The 21,526-nt window shown below is 42.8% G+C and overlaps 3 protein-coding genes and 1 long non-coding RNA gene across 4 annotated transcripts; 1 reads left to right on the top strand and 3 right to left on the bottom strand.

The window, feature by feature from the left end:
- The first annotated feature begins 1,707 nt into the window (after window positions 1–1,707).
- On the top strand, window positions 1,708–3,397 carry LOC124326330 (sulfotransferase 1B1-like). The gene is made up of 7 exons (XM_046785089.1): window positions 1,708–2,081; window positions 2,184–2,283; window positions 2,346–2,496; window positions 2,558–2,684; window positions 2,749–2,843; window positions 2,913–3,096; window positions 3,182–3,397. The coding sequence occupies exons 1-7, from the start codon at window positions 1,838–1,840 to the stop codon at window positions 3,304–3,306; spliced, it is 1,026 nt and encodes a 341-aa protein (XP_046641045.1). The 5' UTR covers window positions 1,708–1,837; the 3' UTR covers window positions 3,307–3,397.
- Window positions 3,398–4,045: 648 nt separating this feature from the next.
- Window positions 4,046–4,261, bottom strand: LOC124326841. The gene is made up of 2 exons (XR_006915889.1): window positions 4,214–4,261; window positions 4,046–4,153 (listed from the first exon to the last, which is right to left on the bottom strand). It is a non-coding gene; the product is annotated as an uncharacterized LOC124326841 (long non-coding RNA).
- Window positions 4,262–13,525: 9,264 nt separating this feature from the next.
- LOC124326577 lies at window positions 13,526–14,552 on the bottom strand. The gene is made up of 3 exons (XM_046785481.1): window positions 14,443–14,552; window positions 14,207–14,347; window positions 13,526–14,099 (listed from the first exon to the last, which is right to left on the bottom strand). The coding sequence occupies exons 2-3, from the start codon at window positions 14,265–14,267 to the stop codon at window positions 13,642–13,644; spliced, it is 519 nt and encodes a 172-aa protein (XP_046641437.1). The 5' UTR covers window positions 14,268–14,347; window positions 14,443–14,552; the 3' UTR covers window positions 13,526–13,641.
- A 2,803-nt stretch (window positions 14,553–17,355) lies between these two features.
- Window positions 17,356–18,274, bottom strand: LOC124327750. The gene is made up of 4 exons (XM_046786746.1): window positions 18,196–18,274; window positions 17,778–18,054; window positions 17,498–17,616; window positions 17,356–17,361 (listed from the first exon to the last, which is right to left on the bottom strand). The coding sequence occupies exons 1-4, from the start codon at window positions 18,208–18,210 to the stop codon at window positions 17,356–17,358; spliced, it is 417 nt and encodes a 138-aa protein (XP_046642702.1). The 5' UTR covers window positions 18,211–18,274.
- Between the last annotated feature and the right edge of the window lie 3,252 nt (window positions 18,275–21,526).

Raw genomic sequence — 21,526 nt, 5'->3', positions numbered from 1 at the left:
GACGGGTTAAACCCCCGGTACCGCGGGCCAACCCGAGCGGTGGCGCCATCTAGTAGTCACATAGAGAAGCTCGTTATTCTCTATGCCTGCGGCCTCAAAATATTGCCGCCAAATGCTCTACGATAATTTTGTAGCATGAAAAGTAGGATAAGTGGTAGAAAAGGGCGTTCAGGGGTGTTCAGAAGACAGAATTTATGTGTCACTGTTGGAAGAAGAAGATAATTAAGAAATTTAGGGAATTTTTTAAAGTTTGTAAAAAAAAAGTGTGTTTGACCCGATTTTTACCCGGGCTGTTACCCGAACCGTAAAAATTTTTTGACCCATGGGTTGGCCCGGGCCAAACCCGGTCACTCAGTTGGCCCAACCCGCTACGACCCGCGGAAGAAGAAAAACCCGTCTAAAAAAACCCATTAAAAAAAAACCCGCTAAAAACGTCCCGGGCCACAGCCCTACTTGAAGCCAGAGCAATAGATCTATTGCTCTGCTTGAAGCATATCAAATCAAAGTGCAAATTCAGAGCAAATTTCTAAATTGTTTTTCACGAATTTAGCATCAAAAGATAAATTTTTAACTACTAAACTTTCGTAAACCTATTGAGAAACTGTGCACCATCTAGAACGACAAATCGGAAACAGAATGAACCACTTCCTGACATGTTTTAGATTGCGGCCGAGAACTTAATTACGTAGAAAAAAAATGTTTAGAAAATCGCACAAACCACAAGAGTCTATAATAAAACTTAAATGTAAAATTAGTTTTAAGTGTCCCTGATGAGCAGAAACCTTGCTTAGTTCAGGCTAGAAAAATCACAACAAAGAAAGCTATAATGTATGACGCAAAGTCTAAACACAGTCACGCAAGTATATTTATCACACATGTCCAATATTGTCCGTGTACATAGGCCTACTGTAGTTTCCATTAGGACAGTTCACTTGTTTAAACTCTTGTAAACGACAGCAAGTAAATAAATGATCGGATTTCCCCTCGAATTAGGAAGTTTTTATCTGTGATAGGTTTCAACACGGCTGTGGTTTTACTATCAAATGCACATCAAGCATTTGTTACAAAACTTACAATCCTTATTGAATAGAAACCACAATGATACAAAAGATTTTAGGCTACTGTTCACAGTTTAGTATTCCGGCAGTCGAGCAGACGTTTTTATTTTCTTGCCAGTAAATAAATTTTAAACTAGTTAAAATTTCTGGTAATAATAATCAATGCCATTTTATTCCTATGTGCCTGTATATACAGTTCATTTACCTGTATTCGAGATGAGGCTTATCATTTTACAGAGCTGTTTGATGATTGGCATTTTGCTGGCCGTGACGCCATCGGTTCGTTCAGTGCCGATCAGATTTGAGTGAGTATAAACTGTCGTTTTTAACAGGAAACAATTTACCAAAAAAGAATGGCTATAAGAGGAATGAAAATGCTAAAATTTAATTGCAGGAAGGATACTAACGAGCCATCAGTCAATAACTCACCAAAAAACAAAGACACTCGAAGCCTTGATTTCAATACAGTAGGCCTAATCGCCATCACGGATTTCAGAATTTGTCCATCAGGTCGTCGTCGCGACGTGTTCGGTCGATGCCGTAAACCAATGGTCTCAAACTAAAATAATCTGTTTATTTAATTGTGAATAAAATTTTAAACCGATAAAAGCGATAATTTATATTTCAAATTTGAAATTTAACTTGTGTGGTTGTGTTCTAGACCATTAGAGGACGTGATGTTGTTTGGCCTGAGGCTTCTTTCTATCAGCTGTTGTCAGAACCCGTGATTCTACTCTGTGCAGCTAAGTTGTGTTGTGATCAAAGTAAAACATCTTGAAATGTCTCAAGAAAGAAAAGAAGACGATGAATCACAAGCTCAGGAACTTCCCGTCAAATTCAACTTCATACCTGAAACGATAACAAGTCCGTTCATCGACATCTTTCCCGGCCAGAACGAAGGAATGGTAAGAGGCGAACCTGGGGGATTCGTCTTCAGTCGAGAGTACGGTCGTCGTGCCAATGAAATTTACCAATTCAAGCCGAGAAAAGATGACGCCTGGGTCTGCACTTTCTCAAAATCAGGTATAAAATTGTTTTCATTTCGTTTGGAAACTTGCATAGCAACAAGTGTCCAAGCAACTTTTTCCTATCTAGAATTGTATGTGACGTCATTCATCTTTCTAGGAACTACGTGGACCCAGGAACTGGTTTGGCTGATTGTCAACGGGTGTGACACAGAGAAGGCAAAACAGATCCCATTACAGATGAGGTCACCCTATCTCGAGTAAGTTCCAATAATAATTCCAAATTTACAGAGTAGCCGGTAAAAATGTTTTGAATTTACAGGGGGGACTATCTGATATCGCCGGACAAAATGCCACAGGAAATTCGCGAATGCTGGGCGCTGGAATCGTTGGACAAGAGGCCGTCACCTCGAGTTATCAAGAGCCACCTTCCGTTCAACCTTCTCCCACCTCAATTACTGGACACTTCTAAAGTTGGTCAATTGTATACAAATTGAAATAATTGTAATATCTAATCATTCCTGACTGTTTAAGGTCGTATACGTGGCACGGAATCCAAAAGATGTCATCGTTTCAAATTACCACCATTTCAAGCTGTTCAAGTTTCACGACTTCAAAGGAACCTTGGAAGATTTTGCCAATTATTCCATGGATGGCCAAAGTACCTCTCGTTTTCAACTATAATTTCACATCATTAATTTAATGATTTCATTTTACCCTTACAGTTTATTATTCACCGTACTTTCCTCATGTGTTTGATGCCTGGAGTAAGAGACACCATCCCAACGTGCTGTTTCTCTTTTACGAAGAAATGAAGCAGGTATAATTCCTAAATTATTGTTCAACTGCATTGGCAAGATAGTTAAAATGGTAATTTTTTTCCCTTTAGGATTTGCGTGCAGTGGTGGAACGTGTGGCAGCCCATTTAAACCAAACTGTAACCGAAGAGCAAATGGTTCGAGTACTGGAATACCTGAGCTTCAAAAACTTGGCAAGCACCGAAGCCGCTGGGAAAGAAAAAGTCAAGGAGATGGGCATCATAAATGAAGATGCCGGTACCTTTTTTCGTAAAGGTAAATAAGAAATATCTATAAATCATTTTGTGGTGGGTAATAATTGATTATATAACTCCATGCACTAATACTTTGCGATGCTCAGGAAAGACTGGTGATTGGAAAAATCATTTCAGCCCAGAACTCAACGAGCGCATCGACAATTGGATACAAGATAATCTGGCCGGCTCTGATCTCAAATTCGTCATGGAATTGGATAAACAAGATTGATGACTTCCTAACCCTTTTTAAATTGTATTATATTTCAGGATTTTAAAAAATAATGGCACCCAAAGGAAATAGATAGAACATTTGGTTGAAACTTTCTGTCTCCCTATTTTTGCTTGATCGGCTTTTCGATTGAAGAAGAATTCGCGTTACCATCAAAGACTCTCAACCACTAACTCACATTACAAATTCGTAATTTTTATGTAAATTTTTTCCTACGTTCAAATAAAATACAACAAAATACAACAAAATAAAATTTTATAGAAATTTTACTTGTCAATGTGGTCAGTTCAAATTCATGTTGCAGTTTCAAGTCAACAATATATAGAAGTTTAATTCTGGGCAATAATTACTAACTTGGATGTCTGCAACTTCTTAATGTATAGAGAGTAATGAATAATCACTGACCGTAACTATAAATTACTATACTTTGTTGACTCGCAAGTATAATCAATCAAGTCAGGTGATTATGCACTGCCTTGATTGACTGTGACTAGGAAAAGAGGCCTATGGGAAGAAGAGAGAAGGGTGCGAGGCCAGTTTTGCTAGGGAGCAATTAATCTTAGTAGGCTTCCGGCTTAAACTCATGACCCTCCAAAAGTTTTACTCAGATCATGAGCCTTCCAAGTCCCCGTTCGACCAGAACCCTTTCTTCCTCCTGGTTATCACAGCGGGTGAGTGACCACAGGCGGGCGTTGGTTAGTGGTTAGTTAGGGAAACGGGGCCACAGAAAAGAAGGGAGCCCAGATATGCACTTGTAATTTATCAAAATCTACACAAATTATCAGTCTTCAATTCCAGAAATCTCTCGTCAGTTTCCAAACAACTATAACAGCGGAGAGGGATTAACCTGAAAGAGTAAAATTAGATATAATTTTCAAACCATATTGTAGTGAAAAGAAAGAAATACCTCAAATCTAAAAATCTTACATTGTCCTAAATTAGAACTAAGAGGTGAACTTTCTGCAACGTTCAGAATGGGAAAGTTTGGGTTTCGCGGGCATGTTTGATTGGCGCACACGCTCAAAATTTTCTTGGCTAATCACGCATTTTAGTAGGCTATATGCTATGGCTGCGCGCTGGATTAATATGTGCAAGTTTGGGCCTTGCGCGCATTCTGTATGGCTGCGCGCACGTTTAAAATGTGCAATCTCCTGTTTGATTGCGCGCATCAGCGATGGTTGTGTGCAGGTTTGAAATGCACAAGTTTGGGTCTTGCGCGCATTTCAGTATGGGTGCGCGCATATTTTCTTCGACCAGCGCGCATTTTAGTGTCTAGGCGCGCATTTTCCCCCTGCAATGCGCGCATATTAGTGCGTTTCCGCGCAAAAATTCCAGAATTTGAGACGCGCATTTTAGTTTTTTACGCGCAAGACAAATTCCGCGCATTTTAGTGTCCGCGCAACGCGCATTCTAGTAACACCCAAAAGTCAAAACTCATTACTAGATGTCGCCAGTGTCGCCTTGTTGTTCTTACATCGTGACACGAGGCGAAAAATGGGCGAAACAATTTGTTGCTAATTTATAATAATATTCCTGTGATTTCAAATACCAAATTGAACTTCGCAAATTATGTAGGTTTATCTTGACCTAGTTTCCTTATTTTTTATACTGTAACAACTTATTTCTTTGAAATTCTAGATCTTGCATACTGTCAGTCATTCCAACAAGTTGACTTAGCGCTCAGTCACTTTCCATCCAATAAGCCCATCATGCTGTCAAAAGTCTAAAACTAATGTTTGAAGCCCACATATAGTGGAATACAAATCTGCCAAGATAAGGTATTCTTTCCATTACTGCTATCAGACCATTACAATTCAGATTTGCATGTAACATATTAGGTATTCTTGCTCATGAACCATAGGATCTATTCTGAATCTCACAATTTTGGTGGTGTAACCTGCAACAGCATGTTTGTTATTATGGCTGTTTCTAATCTTCTTCTGTTCAGAAGGCAACCCAGCTGATAGATATAGGTAGAGTTATATTTCTCATAGGCTTATTCGTGTAAATTTGTAAATAATGTAGAGAATTTCCTTGCCCACTTGCTACTTAGAGTTGACCCGAAAATGCCACGTGTAAACATGCATACATTTTCCAGGTCTGCTTGATGCCTTACTAAATTCATCACCATTCATCCTTATGATAAAGGTAAGGATCAATATCACCTATCACCACGCTACTGAAATACTTCATGACACTTTCTTTAGCATTCAGGAAATTTACCTCAACCTGAGGAGTAATAAATGCTGAGAATACCATTTTTCCGGTTTCGATCATTAACATTTCAGTGTGCTTCTTAGAAAAAGGTAAAGATTGATATGCTTTGTTCATTTTTATATTTTCATTAATGTAAAACATTTTTTTCACAGAGCACGCAGTTTCTTTATGGAATCGTGTGGTCCTGGCACGGAGATTATTGAGCCAACGCTGGCATTTTTTCCATGACCAACGTTCTGCTCCATCCTTATCTTCCCGACGTAAGCTCATCCAGCTTACACAAAAAAACAACTTCACTGACGAGCTGGAACACACTTCAGTGGTCGCTTCCGTGCCGCTGTTACACACACTTGCAGTCATTCACCACGGGATTATGCCCAGGTACCCAACAATTGAATTATTTTCGTAGATTATCTACTAGTTATCTATTTGCGTTAAACTCTCTTGTGTAAAAGTTTCCAAAATCAGGCCCTTCTTACGCGCAAACGAAGTCTTACTTCAAAGACGTTTCTTTTTTCTAACGCTAGATGGCTTTTCGATCATTTTCAGCTGTCAAAACAGTCAGTTTCAGTAACTTTGCACATCTCTTTAAACGTTTATCGACCGTTTTTGGTGGTAATTTTGTAGTGATAAAAAACGATAACTAATCCCCCAACAAAGCTCGATTGTTAAATTTTTAAAAATGGTTTTTTTTCTACTTCTGGTTTTCTCATTTCAGTCAGTAGTTTAGTAAATATTAATCTGACGTACAAAATTCACATATCCCACATATCATTAAGATTCACATATTCGTGATCCTCGTCAAATTTGTGGTAAAGTTCATGTTTTGTTTTTTACGTACGCGTACTTCCGGTTTTGAATTTTCCTGAACTTTCCTGTTCAGAAAAATTCTCGATTTTGGCCAAATTTTGGATTTTCTTTAAATCACACTTAATCGACCCCAAATTTCTTAAGATCACAAATATGTGGTTTAATTTGACGACAGCGCAATGGTTGAGGCGCTGCGGTTACTTCCGGTATACTTCCGGAAAATTTTCTAAAAACTAGCAAGCGAGCTTTGTTCTGTTTACAGTTCCCAATATTGCAAGCTTGATTCTAAGTTTTAAAAATTACATCTTTAAATATTTGAGCTAAAAACCTGATTATTGTTTCTATCTGTATTATGTAACTTTTATTGCCATGTCACTAAATAAGCATTGTTTTCTCTTTATTCAGGTAATACAGAGGAAACGTCGAGAAGATGGACACCAAAACGTCGCCGGTATCTCCAAAATGTCAGCGCAGATCATCATTTGTTGTTGGTAATATTGTTGTGTTAGTTAACCCGTTGTCTGCCACGCCTTTGTTCTCCCCTTCATGGGCCGCGCTGTTCGGTCTCGTGGTTTTCATGCCGCGGGGTCGGAAAGTCGCCAAGCCCAAAATTTGCCGCAAGGCGCCTGTTATAAGGCAATGCACCATAGTTCCTCTCTGGATTCTCGAAGGCAAGTATTTTATCTTCCTTTGCGATCGGGCCTTCTCATCGCATGTAAATCCAAGTTTAATAAATCGTGTGTGCATCGTGCGCATTTCTGATTCAATCCACAGCAGAGAACATCCAATTTTTTTCCCGATTCAATTAAAATTGGATGCAGCATTTCCATTCTCATGAGTCTGCTGTAATATTTAAAACTCGGCCGCTTAGCCACAATTCAATTTTGGTCGAGTCAATATTTTGCACAAAATTAATTTTACTTTACTTTTAGTAATTTATTATATTCTCGTTTCCGGCAGTAATGAAGTCCAGTTTCCTGATGTGCTATCGCTCCTAATTTTAGCTATTGTTGACGCGTTGCTGGATGTGAATTCAAAAGATTTCTGGTTTCCAATCCACCACTATTGGGGCGGATTTGGGGTAAGCTATATTTATTTAATTTAACATCAATTATGCATTTTCCCTTTGCAGTTGAAAATGTTCTTGAGCTGCCATCAAATCACATTGGCCTAGAATTACAAGGAATTGTGTAGGGCAGGTAGTAACGGATATTGTCATTGCCACAATTATTTATCTTCATTGTATAGCGGAATTCATTCCGCTCTACCCTAAGGGTGTAGACTCATTTATTTTAGCTTTTCAAAGATTTTGAAGGCCACCTTGCCTTCTTCCCCCGTACAACGCCCCCTTTGTCTCAGACTCATTTTTGCTTTCGCGCAAGCAACAACGCTCTAGACAATGTCAAGGATCAATAGGAACCGACCACCGCCGAGTGAAATGTTTGACTGTCGGGCTTTCGATCCACGTGCTGAAGGCTTCGAGCCGGACGCTGATCGAGAGAGAATCCGTGAGCGAAATTTTCGCATCGAGTCGCAGCGTCAACATCCTAGTTTCCCCGAGAGAGATAGGTCGCCAATTCGTTCCCCGCGTTATCTGCCGCAGTGGCCGAACAGAGATCGGGCATATTTTGAACACGATGGCTTCGCTTCGGTGTTTAATGTGGACATCCACAACAACCGCTCTTACGATCGGTTCGGCCATTTTGACGAACGTGACGGCCGCCCCGGCGGTCGGGAAAGGCAGTGCGACGACTTGAACGATCGCAGGCAGCCCTGGCATGAGATGCGCGACAACCGGAACGAACCACGTGAGTACCGCTGTGGCGAAGACGGTTTTTATCTGTTCAGGGAAGACGGGCTGTGCTATGATGCCGAAGGCTTTTGTTATAGCTTCGGTGAGGACGGTTTTTATTACGATGTCGAAGAAGGCCGTCGATATGATTCAGGTGGTTTCGCGTGCGATGAATACGGTGTGCGTTTCGACTTTGCCGATGGGCCCCAAGAGGACAATGGTGGCAATTTAGACGCCCGCCCGCTCGATCCTGTGTCGCCTCGTGTCGTGAGGGCCAGGAAAACTCCACCTCGTAGGCGCGTGAGTATCGTGGAACCAGACGCCGAACCGGAAGACAGACGACGCCCATGGCGCCCTCAACCATCAACTAGCCCGATAGCAGAGGACGATGTAGTAGATTTAGGTGAAGAGACCACGCCGACACCGCTAGAAAGCTTAAGTTTGCCAAGTAGTTCGGTGGCGCAGCCATTATCCGTCTCCAAAGTAATCTCCGATGAGATTTCAGGCTGGATGACGAGCGGGATTTCGACAGAGGCCTCCAAGGCAATTTCGAAGGAATTCCCGATCGAGTTCATAGACGCGGACTTTGCGATCAAGCCGCCCAAACTTGACGGTTGGATCGGCCGGCGCGCGCAGTCGAGACCTGACAAAGGTCTTTTTAAAACAATTAACGCGACGGAAGATTCCCTTACTAAAGCGCAGCTGACAATAATGGACATCGCACCGCCATTGATCGATCTCTACTCCCGGTTGAGTTCCTTGCCGGGCAGCGACGCAGCCAAAAGATCGGTTCAAGCCGCGCTTCAGCAGTGGGGCCGTGCTTACTTTCACATCACGCGGAAACGTCGCAGTGCCGTAATTGCGCTCGCTGAACCGGCTTCAGAATATTTATTGCGTGACCCTGGTGCCTTTGAGAGTGGAAAGGAGGCGCGCTCCTTCCTCTTAACAGAGAAATTTCTTCAGGCAATGCTGACGGACGCTAGTACGGACAACACGCTAGCTCAGGCAGCTAGAGAAGCGGCAGCAGCCGCAGCCGCTATCGCACCCAAGGCCCAGAATCCAAGGCGGTACCGTTTCCCTCCGGAGCAGGCGGCCGCTCCCTTCCAGCAAACCACGCGCTATGACGGCGTTCAAGGCAGTCGAGGCGGAAGAGGTGGCCGCGGAAGAAGAGGCAGTAGAGGCAGGGGTCAACGCCACAACGCGTGGCTACAAGGAGGCCGAAGGTATGTTTATTTAAATCCTGATCCTTTGGCCTCTAGTCAAAATGACCCTAAACCCCCCTCTCATTCACTCAGTAACCAAGCGCGCACGTTTAATCCCACTTTTCACGAAGGAGGTACGGCTCCGACGGGCGTCGCCTCGAGATTGAAAAGTTTTGCTTCCCATTGGGCGTCGATTACGGACGACATTTGGGTCCTTAAAACAGTTAGCGAGGGCCTGCGCTTAGAATTCACTGCCGAAAAATTTCTTCCCTCCCGAAATTTCTATGTCAGATGAGATGACGGCCATCTGCGATCAAGAAGTGGACGATCTTCTTTTCAAACAAGCGATAACAGAGATCACGGACGGCTCCGACGGCTTTGTTTGCTCGTTTTTTTGTATTAAGAAAAAACAGGCGGGGAAATTTAGACCGATAGTTAATTTAAAACCTCTTAACCATTTCATTAGATATCAGCACTTTAAAATGGAAAATCTCGAATCGGTCCGTTTTTTAATCAGGGAAGGCGACTGGATGGTCAAAGTGGACCTGCAGGATGCCTACTTCACTGTAGCGATCCTACATTCCCATCAAAAATATTTACGCTTCCGCTGGAAGAAGCGCATTTTTGAATTCAAATGTATGCCATTTGGTCTTTCTTCGGCGCCAAGGGCCTTTACTAAAATCCTGAAAGTAGTTATGGCTTTTCTCCGCAAAAAAGGCATCCGGATAATCATTTATCTGGACGATATTTTGATCCTAAACGGCTCAAGAGAAGGGCTCTTAGCGGATCTTGAGCAGGTGATGGAGCTCCTTCAGGCACTCGAATTCATAATCAACCAGGATAAATCCGTTCTTTCCCCCTCTCAAATCATAGAATATTTGGGACTCGTCGTCAGCTCGATAGATTTATCATTCGCGCTACCCGCGAAAAAGGCAGAAGCAGTGAAAAGAATGTGCGAGTCGGCCCTAGCCGAGGGAATGGTATCACTGCGGGCTTTGGCCTCAATCCAGGGAAATTTTTCCTGGGCTATTCCGGCAATCCCCTTCGCGCAATCGCATTATCGTAGTCTGCAGCGATTTTACATATTGAATGCGCAACGGGCCAATTCAGATTTAAACACTAAGGTTCGGCTATCCCCCTGCGCCCAAGTCGATCTTAAGTGGTGGGTAGCAAACATCGAGAAATGTAGCGGAAAAACGTTTTTCCCGCAGGATCCGGACATGGAAATTTTTTCAGACGCGTCATTATCAGGATGGGGGGCCGTGTGTAGCGGTGTCACTACCCGGGGTCCCTGGACACTAAACTACAAGGAAAGACACATCAACGAGCTCGAGTTACTAGGAGCTTTATACGCAATCCAAGCATTCGGGGCCGATTCCAGCAACATAGCGATCCGGATTTACCTAGACAATTCGACCGCAGTTAGCTACGTAAACAAATGCGGCGGCACCAGATCAAGCGTTCTCACAGCCACGGCTAAAACACTATCGGCCTGGTGTGAAATCCGCAACATTTCAATCGAGGCCGTTTATCTAGCAGGCGAGTTAAACGTGGTCGCCGATCGGGAATCAAGGGCTGAAGCAGACGCCAGCGATTGGCAGCTGGACCCGTCCGTTTTTTCCGAAATGCGGGAAATTTGGGAAATGGACACGGATTTATTTGCCGCACCGTGGAACGCTCAATTACCAAGTTTCGTATCGTGGAAGCCACAACCCGGGGCAATGGCCATCAATGCATTCTCAATCAGCTGGGATCGAGTTAGAGGATACGTTTTCCTCCCTTCTCGTTAATCTTTAGATGTCTTGAAAAATTGAGACGCGAAAAAGCGACAATCGTTTTAATTTGCCCCATTTGGCCAGGCCAGCCGTGGTTTCCGGTGATGCTGGAACACGCATGCGATATCCCCCGCCTACTCGTACCAGCGGCAAGCCTCGTTACTTCGGCACAAGGAGTGTCTCACCCGCTTCTCCAGTCAGGAGCGCTAAAGCTGGCCGCTTGGAGACTCTCCGGAGATCTTACAGTCTGCAAGGGTTTTCGGAGCCAGCTATCGAGCTTCTCCTGGAAGGGTGCCGCGCTAACACCAACGCAGCATACGAATCAGCGTGGAACACCTGGTGTGATTGGTGTTTGTTGCGGGATAAAAATCCCCTTTCTAACAATGTAAAATTCATTTCGGATTATCTGGCGCATTTGCAAACGACCGGCAAATCATATAGTTTAATTAATATCCACCGTTCCATGCTCTCCGTCACACTAAAACCCGCCGACGGGTGCCCAATCGGGCAGCACCCACTTATCGTCAAGTTATTAAAAGGATGCTACAACCGTAATCCCCCCAAGCCCAAGTATAACGTAACATGGGACCCTAGTCTTGTTCTCAACTTCATGGCCTCCTCAGGCGACAATAGCGCACTTCCGATATCCATGCTAATAGGGAAATTAGCTACCTTGTTTGCGTTGGCGACTCTGCTAAGAGTGTCGGAACTAGCCTCAATTCCATTTTCATCAATTAAATTTACAGAAAATTCAGTTCAATTCGCCCTATCGAAACCGCGGAAAGCGCAGCGGAACGGTCCCCTGCAGTCATTTACACTGCCCGCCTGCCCAGACTCGGACGCGTGTCCAGTAGCGTCCTTACGGTCATATGTTGAACGCACAGGCACCAACAGGCCATCAAAGGACGAAGGGATGCTTTTTATAAGCACGATCGCGCCCTTCGGCCCAGTAACGGGCAATACAGTCGGTCGCTGGATCAAAAATTTTCTAAAAACGGCAGGGATCGATACTTCAATATTCAGCGCGCATTCGACTCGAAGTGCGGCAGCATCATTGGCCGTCGCACGGGGACTTTCCATAGACGCGGTATTACAGGCCGGCCATTGGGCCAGCCAAACAACGTTTGGCCGCTTTTATAATCGCGGAGTCGACGCAACATTTGCGGCATCGGTTTTGAACGATGCATAAGCTTTGAAATCACCCTTAGGGTAGAGCGGAATGAATTCCGCTATACAATTGGAAATTACCAGAGTGATCGCTCAGCGATCACGAAGGGTAATTTGAATTGTATGAGGAAGAATGAGAGAGACCCTAAGGGTCTTCTAACCCATCCCACAATCCTCCCGTCTCATTCAATCCTCACATCTTTTTTAATGTTGCTTAATTTCTCACCAAGGCCAGTATCCAACCGGACAGACTGTCAAAGAGGGGTCGAGGGGCCGGCCAAGCAGAGTGAAGAAGAATATCTTCAACTTAAATCAATTCTCGTTTTGTTGTTTCCCTATTCCATGAAGGCACCATTTGCCATTCTTTGCTTGTTTCACAATGCGGCTTTTTCTGGCCCTGCCGGCCAGTTTTTTATGCCAATTTGTTTTTGTTTTGTATGCCATTCCTTGCAATGTTGTGTTATTTTATAACCCTGTCATGCGCTTTCCCCAAGAAAAATTAGTCTGAGACAAAGGGGGCGTTGTACGGGGGAAGAAGGCAAGGTGGCCTTCAAAATCTTTGAAAAGCTAAAATAAATGAGTCTACACCCTTAGGGTCTCTCTCATTCTTCCTCATACAATTCAAATTACCCTTCGTGATCGCTGAGCGATCACTCTGGTAATTTCCAATTATTAATAGAATCAATATTTTGCATAAATTTTGTTGGACTATATTTAAATTATTTCTTGTATTTTCGTTTCCACAATTTCCAGATGTGCTTTCTGTTCCAGTTTCGGCTAGTGTTAACGCTCTTCTGGATCTGGATGTCAACTGAACAGATTGGTAGTTTCCAAATCACGTCGTTTTGGCCGGAATTGGGGTAAGCTGTATTTATTTAATAGATCTTTGCGAATATTTTATTCATATAAAACTCGGATTTCAGATTCGGTGTGTGCGTGCTTGTGTGTAATTTAAAATCTTCTTGAATTCCTATAAAGCCGGAATAGCCTAGCTATAATGCGAGAATTTGTGTGGAACAGGTAGCGCAAGATTTTATTGCTACGGCTACGATTAGGGTTTTTTTATTTTAATTAGGCCTATCGATTTACTGTTCATATTGAAATTATTTATTCATCGATGCATGCATAGTATTGAAGGTTAGGCAAAAAAAAGCAGTCTATAGTTTGTCGAAACTCTAATTTAATCTTTTAAGTTGATCGACAGAGCCAGCGGACATAGATGAAAGCCAAATTTCATTTGAAATCAAAATGTCCCATTTTTATTTCTTGATTTCACATTTTCAATTTATTATAGACGACGGGCAAACAGAGAAATCACTAGTAATGTTTTTAATGCTGAGAAATCGACTTGGGACAGGGGTGGGAGCCAATTTCAAACGGGTAATTCATTCTCCGATATAAGCCAACCCACATAATGAGTCAAGCTATTACCGTTTTCGAAAATTGTCCCTTGTTTTAATAATAGTCTAACTTGGTCGTCTTTGGAAAGTTCCAAAGTAGCATGAAGGGTAAAAGTCAGAGTGGTCTGAGTGCCACCGGTACTGAAAGCTTCTCCTTTAGGGTCCCAATTGGTTGTCCCTTGTGGTTGGACCTCCAATCCAACTCGTACGTTAGCAGGAGCAATTCTATTATTAACACCCGAAAAAGCGAAGTAATATTTCCCTTTCGTGGGGGCTTTGAAAATGCCAGAGGTAAAAGCGTTTCCCACATTGATTTTTACAGAATCAAATGGAACAGCGCTGTTGGCAGTCGAATAGCTCGACGTCAGTTGGGCGTAGAAATACGTAGGAGTTGATTTCACGTCGACTGTACCAATCAATTTTTCCAATCCTGTTTGTCAAAATGTCGATCAAGAAATGATTGTAAATATTGGTTCGGTTTAAACGAAACTGTTTTCAAATTTAACGAAATGCAAAGTATGAATGAATGCAAAGTACCTTCAGCATTGGTGGGTTTAGTAAAATCGCAGTAGACGTTTTTAACTTGTTTGTCGACCATGACGGAGTAGATTCCGCTTTTGACGAATCCGATATTCGCGAGGTCTACGCATGAGGTGGGAATTGTACCAATAGAACTGGCTATACAAAAATAATAAAAATTAATTATTCTTCCTTCATGTTTTTCGAAAATTTGTTAAAATATTTTCAGTTTAAAGCTGTTTTTTCGGCCTTACTTTTTAAAGCAGTATTAATTGGGTCCAAATCTGTTATGTCGGCCTTTAAGTCCACCGCTGTTTGGTCGGCCTTTAAGTTGACCGCTGTTATGTCGGCCTTTAAGTCCACCGCTGTTTGGTCGGCCTTTAAGTTCAACGCTGTTATGTCGGCCTTTAAGTTCAACGCTGTTATGTCGGCCTTTAAGTCCACCGCTGTTTGGTCGGCCTTTAAGTTCAACGCTGTTATGTCGGCCTTTAAGTCCACCGCTGTTTGGTCGGCCTTTAAGTTCAACGCTGTTATGTCGGCCTTTAAGTTCAACGCTGTTATGTCGGCCTTTAAGTCCACCGCTGTTTGGTCGGCCTTTAAGTTGACCGCTGTTATGTCGGCCTTTAAGTTCAACGCTGTTTGGTCGGCCTTTAAGTTGACCGCTGTTATGTCGGCCTTTAAGTCCACCGCTGTTTGGTCGGCCTTTAAGTTCAACGCTGTTATGTCGGCCTTTAAGTTCAACGCTGTTATGTCGGCCTTTAAGTCCACCGCTGTTTGGTCGGCCTTTAAGTTCAACGCTGTTATGTCGGCCTTTAAGTTCAACGCTGTTATGTCGGCCTTTAAGTCCACCGCTGTTTGGTCGGCCTTTAAGTTGACCGCTGTTTGGTCGGCCTTTAAGTTCAACGCTGTTATGTCGGCCTTTAAGTTCAACGCTGTTTGGTCGGCCTTTAAGTTGACCGCTGTTATGTCGGCCTTTAAGTTCAACGCTGTTATGTCGGCCTTTAAGTCCACCGCTGTTTGGTCGGCCTTTAAGTTCAACGCTGTTATGTCGGCCTTTAAGTCCACCGCTGTTTGGTCGGCCTTTAAGTTCAACGCTGTTATGTCGGCCTTTAAGTTCAACGCTGTTATGTCGGCCTTTAAGTCCACCGCTGTTTGGTCGGCCTTTAAGTTCAACGCTGTTATGTCGGCCTTTAAGTCCACCGCTGTTTGGTCGGCCTTTAAGTTGACCGCTGTTTGGTCGGCCTTTAAGTTCAACGCTGTTATGTCGGCCTTTAAGTTCAACGCTGTTATGTCGGCCTTTAAGTCCACCGCTGTTTGGTCGGCCTTTAAGTCCACCGCTGTTATGTCGGCCTTTAAGTTCAACGCTGTTATGTCGGCCTTTAAGTCCACCGCTGTTTGGTCGGCCTTTAAGTTGACCGCTGTTATGTCGGCCTTTAAGTTCAACGCTGTTATGTCGGCCTTTAAGTCCACCGCTGTTTGGTCGGCCTTTAAGTTGACCGCTGTTTGGTCGGCCTTTAAGTTCAACGCTGTTATGTCGGCCTTTAAGTTCAACGCTGTTTGGTCGGCCTTTAAGTTGACCGCTGTTATGTCGGCCTTTAAGTTCAACGCTGTTATGTCGGCCTTTAAGTTCAACGCTGTTATGTCGGCCTTTAAGTCCACCGCTGTTTGGTCGGCCTTTAAGTTCAACGCTGTTATGTCGGCCTTTAAGTTCAACGCTGTTATGTCGGCCTTTAAGTCCACCGCTGTTTGGTCGGCCTTTAAGTTGACCGCTGTTTGGTCGGCCTTTAAGTTCAACGCTGTTATGTCGGCCTTTAAGTTCAACGCTGTTTGGTCGGCCTTTAAGTTGACCGCTGTTATGTCGGCCTTTAAGTTCAACGCTGTTATGTCGGCCTTTAAGTCCACCGCTGTTTGGTCGGCCTTTAAGTTCAACGCTGTTATGTCGGCCTTTAAGTCCACCGCTGTTTGGTCGGCCTTTAAGTTGACCGCTGTTATGTCGGCCTTTAAGTTCAACGCTGTTATGTCGGCCTTTAAGTCCACCGCTGTTTGGTCGGCCTTTAAGTTGACCGCTGTTATGTCGGCCTTTAAGTTCAACGCTGTTATGTCGGCCTTTAAGTCCACCGCTGTTTGGTCGGCCTTTAAGTTCAACGCTGTTATGTCGGCCTTTAAGTCCACCGCTGTTATGTCGGCCTTTAAGTTCAACGCTGTTATGTCGGCCTTTAAGTCCACCGCTGTTCGGTCGGCCTTTAAGTTCAACGCTGTTATGTCGGCCTTTAAGTTCAACGCTGTTATGTCGGCCTTTAAGTCCACCGCTGTTTGGTCGGCCTTTAAGTTGACCGCTGTTATGTCGGCCTTTAAGTTCAACGCTGTTATGTCGGCCTTTAAGTCCACCGCTGTTTGGTCGGCCTTTAAGTTGACCGCTGTTTGGTCGGCCTTTAAGTTCAACGCTGTTATGTCGGCCTTTAAGTTCAACGCTGTTTGGTCGGCCTTTAAGTTGACCGCTGTTATGTCGGCCTTTAAGTTCAACGCTGTTATGTCGGCCTTTAAGTTCAACGCTGTTATGTCGGCCTTTAAGTCCACCGCTGTTTGGTCGGCCTTTAAGTTCAACGCTGTTATGTCGGCCTTTAAGTTCAACGCTGTTATGTCGGCCTTTAAGTCCACCGCTGTTTGGTCGGCCTTTAAGTTGACCGCTGTTTGGTCGGCCTTTAAGTTCAACGCTGTTATGTCGGCCTTTAAGTTCAACGCTGTTTGGTCGGCCTTTAAGTTGACCGCTGTTATGTCGGCCTTTAAGTTCAACGCTGTTATGTCGGCCTTTAAGTCCACCGCTGTTTGGTCGGCCTTTAAGTTCAACGCTGTTATGTCGGCCTTTAAGTCCACCGCTGTTTGGTCGGCCTTTAAGTTGACCGCTGTTATGTCGGCCTTTAAGTTCAACGCTGTTATGTCGGCCTTTAAGTCCACCGCTGTTTGGTCGGCCTTTAAGTTGACCGCTGTTATGTCGGCCTTTAAGTTCAACGCTGTTATGTCGGCCTTTAAGTCCACCGCTGTTTGGTCGGCCTTTAAGTTCAACGCTGTTATGTCGGCCTTTAAGTCCACCGCTGTTATGTCGGCCTTTAAGTTCAACGCTGTTATGTCGGCCTTTAAGTCCACCGCTGTTCGGTCGGCCTTTAAGTTCAACGCTGTTATGTCGGCCTTTAAGTTCAACGCTGTTATGTCGGCCTTTAAGTCCACCGCTGTTTGGTCGGCCTTTAAGTTGACCGCTGTTATGTCGGCCTTTAAGTTCAACGCTGTTATGTCGGCCTTTAAGTCCACCGCTGTTTGGTCGGCCTTTAAGTTGACCGCTGTTGTGTCGGCCTTTAAGTTCAACGCTGTTATGTCGGCCTTTAAGTTCAACGCTGTTTTGTCGGCCTTAGCGTCTAATGCAGTTTGCATCGCTGTTAAAATTAAATCAATAAATAAATTGTTATTTGTGTCTGTTAAAATCGATAGAAAGTTAGAAACATTTGTATTCTCTTAAATATTTAACGATTATGATTATTTTCATTATTTAATAATATTTCAGTGTGACGGGTTTGCTAAAATAATTTCCTCTTACCTTCCAGTTGGCTTGATAAACTAGCAGTCGTTTCTTCAAGTTGTCTTATTCTTAAAAAAATGCCACCCTGATAGAAAAGATCCCTAATGCTCGGATGATTTTTGAATTCAGTAGTTCCGCCAGACTGAGCTGCCGTTCCATCCTTAACGTGTTTAATGGGTTGATTGGTAAACGTTGAAGTGTAGTAGGGAATGTAATAGGCGTGATAAGGGTCAAAGTTATTGACGGGTATTTGGCCATAAACAACAAAGAGCCAAACCGAAAAAACAGCAATCAACTATATGTATCAATGGACAAGAAAAAAGAAAAGAAAAACAACAATCATCTTTTTTGTTAAATCATAAACGATGGTAGGCCGAATTCAAATTCAATTGTTAAGTTCAATCTTTTCTTAATAGTATTTGTAATGAAATCTTACCGGTATTTTTGTCATCGTTCACCATTAAATATGAAACTGCAAAAACTTCTAGCGAGGAGAGACTCTACCTTTATATACTCTCCACTATTGGGCGTGTTTTACGTTCTCGTCTAGCTGTTTCCCGTTGGTAAAACAGGTTTCCCTTGCTGTTTTAACCTTCTACCCCCTGAAGTAGAAAATTTTTATTTGCCTCTCGATATGTAATAACATACCTTGCTCCCCTTGCTTTTGGTTCTAATAAGAGCTGGTTATTTATATGATATGCCCGCATAAAGTTCAAGTCCGGTCACTTTTTTTCTGTTGTTTGGAATTTCTTTTGGCGGATGAAATATGCGAGGCATAAGTTAGTTATGATGTGTCGATTATCTCGTTTCGCTTAGTATTTGTTTTTATTCCAGATGCGAGAAATGAAATTGATTCGAGAGAAAATGCGAATGAAATTGAATGCCTATAAATATTGCAGGGTCGTCTTTAATTGATTTAGGAATTAGAGAGTATTGCTTTTCTTTCCTGGCTTCAAATCCATTTGAGGTGGAAACTATTCCTGATCAATCGTGTTATCGCAATTTGCTTAGTGTCGGTTTCGTCGTGAATGAACTTTAACCGAAACTTTTACGAAATGTAATAATATCGTTTCTCTGACCCAACGATTGCCAAATCATAAAGAATAGCCTACCCGCGTTCAAAACAATATTTAAAAAAAAAAAAAAAAAAAAACAAGTTTCCGACACGTGGAAGAGTCGGATGACCGTTTGACCGTGAAACATGTTGTATAGCCTAAGGAAAAATAAGAATTAAAACTTGTCCTTCGCTTGAAGGCTCGTAACAATCAATCTAATTATGTGTAGAATGATTGATTACGCAATCTAAAAATTCAGGATATCGACTTTTGCTAGTCAATTTTCTTCTACTTTATTTATTATTTTTTTCTCGATTTTTAGTTACCGGAAATTCTTTTCACGCCATCCAACCGATCACCGAGTTCCTCTTTGTACGGGCCTCGGCCTCTATAGTTTCAATACCGCGACACCTTTGGCACCTTTGGATATAAACTTTTATTGTTGTGCGCCTCTTAAATTGCCTGTGCAATTTTTTTGTTATGTGCTGGTCGAAACTTTCGCGCAGACCAACTTCGTCGGATTTGGTCTGCACAAGGTTACTTTACGATTTTACATAACCAGAAACTTGAAGTGACTACGAAGATAAATCCCGCCCCTGATAAAACATGGCCCCCCAGTCACAGCGAATTACTGCCAGGTTATTTTGCTGACTTTTTTGTTTTGTTTTTCTTTTATTTTGTTTTCTGTTTTTTGTTTAGTAGTAGTGGTAGTAGTGGTATTCCCCGTTTTTAAATGCCAAGTAACCAACAAGAAGGAAACTTCTTGAAAATTATCTATAGATCTTAGACTGAGCCTATATACTTTTGTAGTATATGAAGTACTATATCCAGTTAATTCATTCCTTTTTATCGCAGGCGCAACGGATAACCAACTGAACGTGATCGCTAATACTAGACTGACAAGTTCCTTCGGCGCTATCTTTGTTTTGTTTTCCGACCCGAATTCCTACGTCTGTGATTCTGTGTCCATTCGCCTCAGCATCATTCCACATAACAGTTTATTTGAAGTAATTGATGGCAATCAATTACAATCAATCTGGAAGGCATCCAAGATCGATCTACTCTGTGACCCACGTCTGTCGGTACTTCAAGGCCGCTCAAAGCCGTGCCAAAAAATATGCACATGACCGAGCGAATGAACGTAATTACATTTGTTACATAATACAGTCGCGGCTGAAAGTTTCTATACGTGTAGCTCAAAAATACGCCTTTTTACTGTGTATTGGCGGATGGTGTTAGCCTATGGTAGAGGTTGAGCTACCTTATTTGCTCGTTTCTTTATTTTTTACCGCCCTTCTTTACTTAACTCTTCCTCTTAACATCGATTACTAATTTACCCGCGATAACGCAAACTTAACGCAATCCTATTGCCTAATGCTAAAATGACACCAATCGATGCAGAAATTGTCACAGCAACAACCTGATCAATCCCCTGTCATATCACCCTTTAATTTAAGAGCTATTGCTCGAATATTGGGCATTGATGCAACTGTCTGATTATCGGCCACGGTTACCCATAGTTTAGAAAGCCGCGCCAACAAATCATTGTCGGAGGTGTAAGGGGGTAGGGGGTAAAACTTGAGAAAATCGAGCAAATAAGGTAACTCAACCTCTACCATAGGCTGACACCATCCGCCAATACACAGTAAAAAGGCGTATTTTTGAGCTACACGTATAGAAACTTTCAGCCGCGACTGTATACGCACACATTATAAGACGGAAGTGTTCATCCTGTTGCCTATGATATTCCATTCTTTATTTAGTTTCGGCTGTACATTAATTCTTTGTTAATTTCTCTTAGACATTGGGCATTGACAGGGGCATATCGACTGTCGGACCGTTGGTGTAGACGAGCCAGGCTGTTGGCATGCCAGGACTGCTGGCGCAGATGCAAGGTAATTTTATTAGAGGACATCATCATAATTAAGTTATTATAGCGCTCGATGTGAATGCGAACCTATTGTTTTTATTAGGAATTTGGTTTCAATTTGACGATGAGCGTGAAATCAATGTTAGTTACTTAAACAAAAAAGATTAGGGGGAAATCAATTTGTTATTTTTCTACCGGCGATTCGATTAGACTTGCATCGTGGTACGCTCTTGTCGACTGCCCCTCACCGTTTCGTGATTAATGAATATTTTACTTTCGTGTCGTCTGATATGTGATTGGAAATTCACCTGTATAAAGCGGGGAAATGGACATAATTAACCGCGACGACCGCGATGCAGAGAAATGATTTTCTCGCAAAGAAAAGCCAGAAACGAAAGGCTCAGTCCGACCAGTAAAACCGAATATCTGATTTCCAATTTGCCGTGCACGTAGGCGACGTAGTTAGCAGAGGGCGATCATTGCGATGAATATAACAGATTAGAGCTGCTGACCTGATGCTATTAGCAATACTCCGTGTTATACAGTCGTGGCTGAAAGTTTGTATACCTTGTGCTCAAATATACGCCTTTTTACTCTGTATTGGCGGGTAGTGTGAGCCTATCACAAGAGAAAGGGGTTGTTATTTGTGCGCATTTTTCCTTGTTAACCCAAACCCCTCTACCCCCCTCTTTTCTTAACTCTACCTCTAAACATCACTAACTATTTTACCGCGAAACGGGAGACGGTTAAGCAACCCTTTTACGGAACGCAAAATGAAATTTACGAACGCTTGATTAGCAAGAGTTCTAGAATTAAACGGTGGCGTGACAGAATAGTGGCAA

This window comes from Daphnia pulicaria, chromosome 2 (assembly GCF_021234035.1).
Source record: "Daphnia pulicaria isolate SC F1-1A chromosome 2, SC_F0-13Bv2, whole genome shotgun sequence".
NCBI classification, from domain to species: Eukaryota; Metazoa; Arthropoda; class Branchiopoda; order Diplostraca; family Daphniidae; genus Daphnia; species Daphnia pulicaria.
This window is presented reverse-complemented; position numbering and strand designations above follow the sequence as displayed.